At 40.9% G+C, this 12,135-nt stretch overlaps 1 protein-coding gene across 1 annotated transcript in view; it reads right to left on the reverse strand.

Annotated features, from left to right (window-relative positions):
* tup (LIM1_Isl and LIM2_Isl domain-containing protein tup) overlaps window positions 1-12,135 on the reverse strand; it is a 182,517-nt gene that overhangs the window by 92,599 nt on the left and 77,783 nt on the right. Inside the window, exon 5 of the mRNA XM_090389947.1 lies at window positions 7,080-7,387. Coding sequence (XP_090246073.1) covers window positions 7,080-7,387 — 308 coding nt within the window. The remainder of the gene's footprint in view (window positions 1-7,079; window positions 7,388-12,135) is intronic.

Genomic DNA, 12,135 nt, shown 5'->3' on the forward strand with positions numbered 1-12,135 from the left:
AGGGCCAAGGCTTTCTCTCGGTAGGCTGATCGGTCCAGCACAACAGTCCGGCGCCCTTTATCCGCAGGAAGTACAACGATGGAGTTGTCTTTTCTTATAGATGACAGGGCGGCACGTTGGCGGTGGTTGAGGTTTGAGCACGTTTTTCGAGTGTTGCGGAGGACTGCGGCAGTCTTGAATCGGATCTCGTTGGCAGTTTCTTCGGGAAGGTTGGTAATACTGGCTTCTATGCCCATAGCGAGCTGTGTGATGGGAGGTTTCGATGGTATAACGGCGAATTTCATACCGTTTGATAAAACACTCAGCTGCTCGTTGGACAGTTGTTTGTTACTTAGATTCAAGACGAAAGAAGTCGTGTCGTCTGAACGAGTGTTCGTCTTTAAGGAGTTAGTTTCTATGCTCAAGTTTATGAACTTGCGCTGTTGGCGTAAACGGTAGGTATCCGAGGTCTGACTAGCCCGATGGCAGATGGTATGTATAAGGTTTGTAAATACAATAGGCGAGACCTTACCTTGTATATGTTGTAACAGTCTGGACTTGTTGTAGTCAGCGTTCCTGATTTCATGGTGGAGATGGGATATCCATAAATTTAACGTGCGCAGGCTGAAGTTAAAGCAGGCACGATCCATATGAGAGTTGTGGAACGGGGCTTTGTATCGGAACCCTTTAGGTATAATTCGATTGCTTTTGCATCTGTGGGCGAAGCGTAAATGTTGCCTGTAGCGAGCTATTGAGAGGAAGCATTTTTGCAACTGTGCACAATCGTTGTAGGTATTATGGCCATAAAGTGATCGAATAGTGACAAATGGGCCTGGAGTACTGGGGTCCATAGTTTAACAGATATTTATTTAAAGTATACCCAGTAAAATAAAATAAAATAAAATATTTCCAGAAGCTTTCGGAACTCGTGTCCCTTTCTCAACTGACAGAATTTTTTAAATACATTACAAGCAAACTGTGGCACGTTACTCATTCGTCATTGTTGTAGCACGGACGTGTGCTGCCTTGCGCCAGTGATCATCCATCAATAAAACGGTTGTCTCCAGGATTGGATGTATACGCATGCCTTTCTGGCGATTTAATGCCTTAGGGTTGTTCATTATGTTTAGTGACTCTAGCCATAGGCGGTGGCGAAAGTGTCGCGCGTGGTCCACTATCTCAAAGTCGCGCTTGGGGTCAAGATCGTGGTTGGTAGCCCAAAAATGTTCTGCAAGCGCGGACTGGTCAGTTTCGGCAAGCCGGATTGCTCTGTCGTGTTCCGTGAGGCGATCCTGGAGACGTCTCGATGTCTCACCTACGTAGCAACTGTTACAGGCCCTACAGGTGATACGGTACACTACATTGCTGCGTAAGACAGGTGTGACAGGGGTCTTCACACTGGAGACAAGTGAACGTAGGTTCCTACCTGGTAATTGTACACATTTTATGTTGTAACTTCTCAGGATCTTCGAGATACGTCCTGACACTCCTGGATAGTACGGAATGTAGGCGGATGATATGCCGACTTGCTTCGGAGGTCTTGGGTTGGAAGTAAGCTCTTGTGCCTGTAACAAGCATCTGTTTAGTACATGGGATGGATAACCGCATCTGGTTAAGTCCGCCTTCACACGGGAGATCTCGTTACGTCTAATTGTGTCGGTGCTGGAATGGCTCCAGGCCCTGGAGAACAGGGTGCGGGCAGTGCTATTGAGATGGCTTGGAGCGTGGCCGGACCCGTAGTTGGTGAATTGACCGCACCACATGGGTTTGCGGTATACTGAGGTCTCTAGATGTGGGCCTACGCGATGCACTAGCACGTCCAGAAACGGGAGCGAACCGTCCACCTCTGATTCTACGGTAAACTTGATGAAATTGGATAGAGAGTTGAGGTATTCTAGTAGTACCGTTTCAGAACCACGTGGTATTATGGTAAAAATATCGTCGACATATCTACACCACGTTGTAATAGGTGTAGGTGGGTTCTGGTGTATCTGCTTCTCCAGATCTTCCATGGCGATGTTAGCTACTACGGAACTGACAGGGGCACCCATAGCAGTGCCATGTACTTGTTTGTAGAGTGAGTCTTCAAAGGTGAAGATGCTGCTAGAGAGGCATAGGTTGAGGGCGGTACAGATGTCATCAGTGGATAGTGACGTCCTGGATTGGAGGCTTAAGTCGCTCTCAAGGAGCCTTCTGGCGCAGTGCACGGCCTGTTGGACGGGAATCGAGGTGAATAAAGAAACCACGTCAAATGATGCCATGACAGAGTTATCAGGGATTGAAATGTCCTTAATGGTGTTAATGAATTCACTGCTGTTTTTAACGGTGTGAGATGTATTACCTATAAGAGGCGAGAGGAGGCTCGCGATGTGTTTGGACAGTTCATACGTTGGGGCACTGCAGCAAGACACTATAGGTCTGAGAGGAATACCCGGTTTATGGATCTTTGGTAATCCGTAGAATTGTGGTAGTTGACAGCCAGTACCACGCAGAAGATGGTGAGTCGCGGTCGGGATCTTCTTATCTTTAAGCCATGCGTGGACAAGTTTATTAACATTTGCTTCCAGACGTTTCAAGACTTTAACGGGAGGATCAGGTAGAGGTTCATATACGTTAGAATCGAGTAATAGGGCCAAGGCTTTCTCTCGGTAGGCTGATCGGTCCAGCACAACAGTCCGGCGCCCTTTATCCGCAGGAAGTACAACGATGGAGTTGTCTTTTCTTATAGATGACAGGGCGGCACGTTGGCGGTGGTTGAGGTTTGAGCACGTTTTTCGAGTGTTGCGGAGGACTGCGGCAGTCTTGAATCGGATCTCGTTGGCAGTTTCTTCGGGAAGGTTGGTAATACTGGCTTCTATGCCCATAGCGAGCTGTGTGATGGGAGGTTTCGATGGTATAACGGCGAATTTCATACCGTTTGATAAAACACTCAGCTGCTCGTTGGACAGTTGTTTGTTACTTAGATTCAAGACGAAAGAAGTCGTGTCGTCTGAACGAGTGTTCGTCTTTAAGGAGTTAGTTCATAAACTTGAGCATAGAAACTAACTCCTTAAAGACGAACACTCGTTCAGACGACACGACTTCTTTCGTCTTGAATCTAAGTAACAAACAACTGTCCAACGAGCAGCTGAGTGTTTTATCAAACGGTATGAAATTCGCCGTTATACCATCGAAACCTCCCATCACACAGCTCGCTATGGGCATAGAAGCCAGTATTACCAACCTTCCCGAAGAAACTGCCAACGAGATCCGATTCAAGACTGCCGCAGTCCTCCGCAACACTCGAAAAACGTGCTCAAACCTCAACCACCGCCAACGTGCCGCCCTGTCATCTATAAGAAAAGACAACTCCATCGTTGTACTTCCTGCGGATAAAGGGCGCCGGACTGTTGTGCTGGACCGATCAGCCTACCGAGAGAAAGCCTTGGCCCTATTACTCGATTCTAACGTATATGAACCTCTACCTGATCCTCCCGTTAAAGTCTTGAAACGTCTGGAAGCAAATGTTAATAAACTTGTCCACGCATGGCTTAAAGATAAGAAGATCCCGACCGCGACTCACCATCTTCTGCGTGGTACTGGCTGTCAACTACCACAATTCTACGGATTACCAAAGATCCATAAACCGGGTATTCCTCTCAGACCTATAGTGTCTTGCTGCAGTGCCCCAACGTATGAACTGTCCAAACACATCGCGAGCCTCCTCTCGCCTCTTATAGGTAATACATCTCACACCGTTAAAAACAGCAGTGAATTCATTAACACCATTAAGGACATTTCAATCCCTGATAACTCTGTCATGGCATCATTTGACGTGGTTTCTTTATTCACCTCGATTCCCGTCCAACAGGCCGTGCACTGCGCCAGAAGGCTCCTTGAGAGCGACTTAAGCCTCCAATCCAGGACGTCACTATCCACTGATGACATCTGTACCGCCCTCAACCTATGCCTCTCTAGCAGCATCTTCACCTTTGAAGACTCACTCTACAAACAAGTACATGGCACTGCTATGGGTGCCCCTGTCAGTTCCGTAGTAGCTAACATCGCCATGGAAGATCTGGAGAAGCAGATACACCAGAACCCACCTACACCTATTACAACGTGGTGTAGATATGTCGACGATATTTTTACCATAATACCACGTGGTTCTGAAACGGTACTACTAGAATACCTCAACTCTCTATCCAATTTCATCAAGTTTACCGTAGAATCAGAGGTGGACGGTTCGCTCCCGTTTCTGGACGTGCTAGTGCATCGCGTAGGCCCACATCTAGAGACCTCAGTATACCGCAAACCCATGTGGTGCGGTCAATTCACCAACTACGGGTCCGGCCACGCTCCAAGCCATCTCAATAGCACTGCCCGCACCCTGTTCTCCAGGGCCTGGAGCCATTCCAGCACCGACACAATTAGACGTAACGAGATCTCCCGTGTGAAGGCGGACTTAACCAGATGCGGTTATCCATCCCATGTACTAAACAGATGCTTGTTACAGGCACAAGAGCTTACTTCCAACCCAAGACCTCCGAAGCAAGTCGGCATATCATCCGCCTACATTCCGTACTATCCAGGAGTGTCAGGACGTATCTCGAAGATCCTGAGAAGTTACAACATAAAATGTGTACAATTACCAGGTAGGAACCTACGTTCACTTGTCTCCAGTGTGAAGACCCCTGTCACACCTGTCTTACGCAGCAATGTAGTGTACCGTATCACCTGTAGGGCCTGTAACAGTTGCTACGTAGGTGAGACATCGAGACGTCTCCAGGATCGCCTCACGGAACACGACAGAGCAATCCGGCTTGCCGAAACTGACCAGTCCGCGCTTGCAGAACATTTTGGGCTACCAACCACGATCTTGACCCCAAGCGCGACTTTGAGATAGTGGACCACGCGCGACACTTTCGCCACCGCCTATGGCTAGAGTCACTAAACATAATGAACAACCCTAAGGCATTAAATCGCCAGAAAGGCATGCGTATACATCCAATCCTGGAGACAACCGTTTTATTGATGGATGATCACTGGCGCAAGGCAGCACACGTCCGTGCTACAACAATGACGAATGAGTAACGTGCCACAGTTTGCTTGTAATGTATTTAAAAATTCTGTCAGTTGAGAAAGGGACACGAGTTCCGAAAGCTTCTGGAAATATTTTATTTTATTTTATTTTACTGGGTATACTTTAAATAAATATCTGTTAAACTATGGACCCCAGTACTCCAGGCCCATTTGTCACTAATCTTGCATACAGCAACGAGAACATAACGGGTAAATGGAAGAACTAAGTATTATGGCGAGTCTTTCCTAAGTAGATTAAAAATAGCAAGGGGTGAAATCGGTGTTCTTTAAATCTGCTACTGTAAATGTTTATATTATTTTGATGCTTTACTTATCAAAATTATTCTTCTAAACAGGACTAACTCTGGACTTGAATTCCAAAGTGCGAGTACTACTACATACTGTACTCGCAAAGCCAGTTTTGTTCACAAGCTGTCTGCCAAAATGTAGGAAATGTCATCGGCCTGCACGTTTTTAATCAGAACTATAAATAAAATAGCGTTTGAATTAAAAATAAGTGCCACAGATTCCGTCATAAAAATTGTATTAAGTACAACGTAATTCCTATAACAATCATAAAATATGGATTTTTATGAATATGTTAATTTATGCGCTTAAAAGAAGACCCTTAAAAAGATGGTTTTGCTCGTGTTTCTCCTAAGTACAGCGAATCACGTACGACATTAGGGTGAAAAAAAATTTGGACCCTATATTGCCACGTCTTGATATTAATACCTTCATTTCTTTTTAAGGGACTTTGTTAGGTTAATATGAACTTGTTGAGTGATGCTGTGGGTTCACGTTATGGTGTTCAAGTTCGCATGCAGCGATATCAAGTTCAGCCAGGTCAGAAGTAAATATTTTTCATTAGCCGATATTATGGAATTGAACAGAACTTAAAACCAACAAAAAGTAATGACAAAATAAACTTAAAATACAGTCATAACAACATGCTTAATTTATCCGCTGTCTATATGACATGCAATAATTAGTTAACGCAGTACGAACGTTCCGGATCCGAAATGGAACACCCACTGTCATTGCAAGAAGTGCAATAGAAGAAATGTAGCCATGATTTTTGTGAAGTTTAATGAACCATCTCAATGACAACTTTGTTGGAGATGTTTCTTAACTTAGTTTCGCCATCCCCTCCAATGAGAGAGAGGGCACTGCGGTCTCAGAAAAATCCTTAGAGCGAACGGAAGAGCAATTTGACTTTCTTGCTCAAAATAGGTCAATTGAAGGGTGAGTCGGCGTGTTGTTTCATAAATATTTTGGCTGTCAAGTCGGTTGAAAACTTGAAGTTACGTTTTTCATATCAAACCTTCATTTCACACCAATCAAAAATGGAATGGGAATATTATTGAACCTGGATGTTTCAGGAAAACTAAGATTGATTTATTTATATTATCATTACGATTTGAACAGGTAATGGAAAGGAGTAACAAAAGCGAAGGGCATTCCACAGAAGTATATATCGTTTCAAATATCGTATCCAATATTGTAATAAACTAAATCCCAAAAATTCAATTGCAGATTCTACGCATGCTTTTTTGTAAAATGTCTGAAATCATGTCATGAGTTAGATGTAGTTTCCCAACCTGAAATTCAGTATTGTCCTACATCCTCGCCTAACCAATATATCAAAAAAATAATAATAATAAATAAATAAATAAATAAAAATAATCTTGTTACTGTTAAGCAATCGCTGATAAATTGGAATATCACCTCCAAAATCTCCTTCAATATTAATACACATCTTACCGTAAAGAACTAACTCACCTATGCTGACCATTTCTAGCATCTTTGAAAGTATTAACTTGAAAAAAAAAAAATTAGGAACATGGTGGGGGGACTTGCAGAGTGACCAATTCAGCAACACTTTTACATTTGTTTCTCACTAACGTCTGAGTCAATTCAGGATTATTTCGTCGATTGTAAAACGTCTTCAAAACAGTTCAGAGGTCAAAACAAAATGCGAAACGTGCTTTTTTTTTTTTTTTTTTTTTTTTTAATTCTTTACCAACCGCTATTCTTACCTGCCATTTGTAACCCCGACTTGCCATTGCTATTGCCATTCGTAGCTCCATTGCCTCCGGTGCCATTTCCCATGCCATTTCCGTTAGTATGGCCGTTTGGTGTGCTAGTTGTTTTTTCTACGACCTCGTGATCCGCTTTGCAGAAGAGGCCGTCTTCCCGAAGAGCGAATTCATCCCCGGGTATGAGCTGCCGGGAACAGGCAATGCAGCGGAAACAGTCGATGTGGTATATCTTACTTCTGGCCCTCATGACGAAATCGTTTTTACTAAAACTAAGGCTACATTTGGCACACTTGGCCCCAAACAACCTGCAACGAGAAAACAAAAACGGTCACTGCCTGAAAGAAACCCAAATGTCACATTAACTTAAATGTGTCAATTCTCCATTTTTTGAAACAAACCGAGACATTAATGCTACTCAAATATGAACTTAAAAATACTGTGCCGGTCTGAATCTGTTACATCAAACATATCTAACTACATAAAAATTGAAACAATATAATTTTTAACCGTGGAAAGAGGCTGTCTGAGGCTACGCCATTGAAACTAATCTCAAAATTCTAAGGTTGAATTAAAACGAATAACCAATTAAACGATAGCAGCTTTGGTTGAAAATTATACATTATGTTATTCTTTTGTGATGTAGTTTGAAAATTTTTACGCTGAGAATCAATCAGACAATGAATATTTGAATCACAGAAACCTGTCCTTTATAAAGGGGAGAGGGGGAAGACACAATTTAAGCCTGGCCTTAGCTTATGACGTATACACTTTAAGCGGAAAAACAAGCGTACAACATAATTCTAAATCTGGCGCAGCATCTGCGACTACAGGTCAATCACAGATGTTGCAATTGCTACAGCTTGTATAACTGTCCTTGAAGATTGACGAATACCTGCAAAATGCTTGTTCATAATGTACGCATATGTTAATTCAGTAAATCGGAATATTATTATTTATTTATATTATTATTATTTTTTTTTTTTTTTCTGTTTATACTCCGGGACGACCAAATGATTAAAGGTCATTTGTCTTATGAGGCCTGTTAGTTTTCGTTGGATCCTTAGGCGCTGTAATTTTCCAGAGAAGCAGGGCAGTTGGCATTTGCAGTGAATATCTGAGGCATCCAACTAATTTCCGTACTAAAGCAATTACTGGTATTAAACCAAGATTTTACAATCCCGAAAGCAAATCGAAATTCTTCATTCAAGAAAACTTCGGTGTTCCGCAATTAGAAGAAAGTGGCCATCAGAATTGATGGCTATACCTGAAGAGAGGATTGATATCTTTGATATTGAAAGGCTAGCATACTCCAGGGTTAATAAAACGGAATCGCTGTATAATAAAAAGTATCACAGTGGCAAAGTTCTGAAAGTGAAAAAGAAATTATCCCTTGAAAGAGCTGAATTAAAATCCAAAGCTCTCTTCCCAATCATCAAAAATAAAGTACTTTTGGAATATACTGTACATTAAAAAGAAAGCATATTACTTATTGAAAAATGTTTATTCTATAATCAACTCTATGCTAGGCATAACACTACATAAATAGATTAGCAAAATAACTAAAATGTATTAAGTATAGAAGAAACAGCAAATACTGTGCAATATAACAGTAATGGATCCTTTCCCAACAGAATGGTAAAATATCAAAAAATAAATAAGCACATTCGCTTTCCATTCACAAAGTCAAAGTAAACAAACATAAATAAAAGACCAGCGTGGACCTTACATTGTAGACCCCTTCCAGAGATGGTTATTTAAATAAATCTTAGCAATTTAGTCGTCCATGAACACGAGCTAAGTACCTTCCAGAGGAAAACGTGCAAGCAATAATAAAATGCGAATTATCTCGGATGAAGTTCCACATAAATAGATACTGCGGAACGAGTAATTTCTTCAGCAAAACAGACATTTATTATATCATGTTTAGAGTCAGAATAGTTCGTGGAAGTGCTCCCATTACAGTTTTCTGATGTAGTTGAGGTTGCTTTATCACCATCATTATTAGTGCACTAACTATCAGCACAGATAAGCAGATTAGAGCATGTTAAATGGCAGTCTCCTGCAAGCACAATTCGGGCACTCAGAATGCAATTAGTCCGATTGTTTTAGCTCATTGCAAAGTTTTATTAAAGAGGTAGTTTCAGGGGCAATAGATACAGACCCATTTTCGATCGAAAGTCCCTGAATGAACGAGTATTTTTTATTGAGAGAATTAGCTACGGATGCCACTATACTGTGGTAGCTTGAAATTCTCGTACACATTTCCTTGGAAGAAAATATTTCCATAATTATTCAACTGGATTTGAGATTTCTACTAAGAGCGTCTAAGGACTTTATAAAGTTTTTCTTTACATAGAAACCAACAACACAAAAATATTTTTAGTAAAGACGGAATTATATAAACTGAAATATTAAACATTTCTCTGAACAGTGGACACTGCGTTCAGTAGTTGCGCGAATTGCGCAAATTCTCTCAAAGAACTTTGACGACCGAGCTCCTTTAAGAAGTTAATAATTTGCGTTAACAATTCGCCCCATATCTTATTAAAGGTGGCCTACCTTATGCCCCGCTTACAGTAATAACATGCCGAAGCATCTGGAGATAGGTAAGGCTCCCTTAAGCTCATACATATTTCTTTGAAGGTGAGTATCTCAGTTTAATAAGTAAATACCAACAATTTGTTGTCTGGTATGGCATGGGACTTATAAGGAGAAAAAGAATGTTATTTTCAGCGTTCAAACCGAATTCCATTTTTAAAAATTTTATACTTTAGTTAACTTTAATGCTTAGTAAAGCGCCTTGCAAGACAGAATTTCTCTCTGTGCAATCCACGAAATAGCATTACTAGGTGGAGAGCAATGATGTACTGGAAGTCATCAGATTTTGCGAATTCAGTGTGATATTAGCATTTTTATGTGTGTAAGTGCAATAAAGATAAGTAGCCAGAGGAGGGAGATTCCGAAAAGAAAATTCTGCCTGGAGTTGTTCTTTGTGGTGCAGAAGTAGGACAGGCGCTGTATTTGCAAGCGGTACAACTTGTGAAACTCAAAAGAAGAAAAACAAATTAAATTACAAATTTTCACGCGCACTAACACACACAAATGATTAAGGAATATCTCTAAAATTTGGAAGTTCCTTTGATGGTCTCACCACAATTCGTTTATCAAATGGAATCAGTCTGATCTCCGTCTCTGGACCGGTGTATCTATAAGTAGACCTTTATAAAGGAATTTAACAACCTAACCGAGGATTGGACGGTTTTGCTTTTCAATAATACATTAAACGTAAGATCTTAGTAAGAAAATATTTAAGTATTTGCATTCATTTCATTTAATTTTCTAAATAATTTTAAATATAAATAAACCAAAGACACTCCTGTCAGCATTATCCAGATGGCGCAACCAACACATATCGACAAGTTTATTAGTGTGTCGTGTAAGAGATAAGGGAGTGGCTTCTCTTTATTTTCTGATTCTTAATTGGGTAAAAGAAATTACATTTATACCCATTATTAAAATAATTATTATAAACTCTTATACGGAAGCATAAATACATTTTTTTAGCTGATAGTGGGGTCGGCCTTTGGGACGCGGCACGAAACAACATCCTTCCGGTCCCCAAAGGTCTTATTACAAGAACTGCTATTATTTTTCCATCATTATTTTGTTTGTTTTCTTTCAGGTAGTTATTCTAATTTTGGCTTAGATTTTACCCATTATAAATAAATTTTCTGTTTATAGTTGGGGAAGGACGTTACGTGGTTGTTTTCCATTAAGATTATTACTATATTTAATACCACTCATAACCAAGTGAAATTAATAATAGTTTATTAAGCTATTCGCATAAACATTAAGGTGACGTTTCAGGCATCGTTCCGATACCCATCATCAGACCATGCTGCTAATAAAAGATATTAATTTCACTTGGTATTAAATATAATAATAATCTTTCTGTTTATATTCCGGGACGGCCACATTAGGCAGAAATTTAAAGAAAAGGGCATTACCGTATTTAGTAGTCACGGCACTAGAATAACGGTTAAACGTGTGCACTATTATACCATCGTGTTTGATGGTATAGTAGGGCACACGTTTGCTATTGACTCTCTTCAGAGTATTTGGACCTATATTGCATAGTATTACCCACAATCCTCTGCTATGCCACTTTTGATTATTCATTTCGTACACTGTAAATAAGCAAATGATAGAAATCAGTAGTGGTGTCAAAAATCCTACGTTACTAAGTTTGTAGACAGAAGTTACTGTAAGAGAAAAAAAAACATAAATCCACTTTTATTTAAAAAAAAAAAAAAGAGAGAAGTGGGGGGAAAAAAAAAAAACTTTTCCACTGACATTCAGTAAAACTGTCTGCTTTTATTGGAAAGAAACGAAGTTCCTTTTATAGTTGGTATTTTATCCGTGGATTGAGTTTGTAATTTCCAGTCATCTGTATTTGGGTTGGCTTTCTCTAGATATCAGAAAAACGTTTGAAACTGGGGGCCAATGGGATTCTTCAGCTTCGAGCCGAAAATGAGAGAGAGAGAGAGAGAGAGAGAGAGAGAGAGAGAGAGAGAGAGAGAGAGAGAAGCTCATCACGTAAAAAGCACCCAGCAAGGATTTTGCTGTTTTATCGCTTCGCCTTATGACTGAGCGAAGGGAATACGAGGACTAAACCGGAGATGTTTCAACTTCTGAGTTGGCGAGATGTACATATGGAGTTTTACATACGAACGCCACCACCGACACCGCAGCGCTGGCGCATTATCCCTCATTATCGGCTTTACGGCCTCTGGGTCTCTCCACGTACGGCTATACCGAGGGGAAAGGAGTGTGCCGCTGCAGCCAGTATGTTTGGCATTCTCTCTCTCCGCTGTCTGCATACCGAATGGCAGAGTGTAGTTAAAGAAGAAGGCAAACAGAAGCTGCAGAATTACATCAAACTCTTGCAACATTAAATCTGCCGTGTTGGTGGAGTAGGCACACTGAATTATTCAACAGTTTGTTTAACATCACCGGTAGAGGGAGAACAAACTGTTCCCCAGCAATCTAAGTC

Source organism: Mastigoproctus giganteus, chromosome 2 (genome assembly GCF_048544385.1).
Source record: "Mastigoproctus giganteus isolate SK-2022 chromosome 2, ASM4854438v1, whole genome shotgun sequence".
Classification (NCBI taxonomy): Eukaryota; Metazoa; Arthropoda; class Arachnida; order Uropygi; family Thelyphonidae; genus Mastigoproctus; species Mastigoproctus giganteus.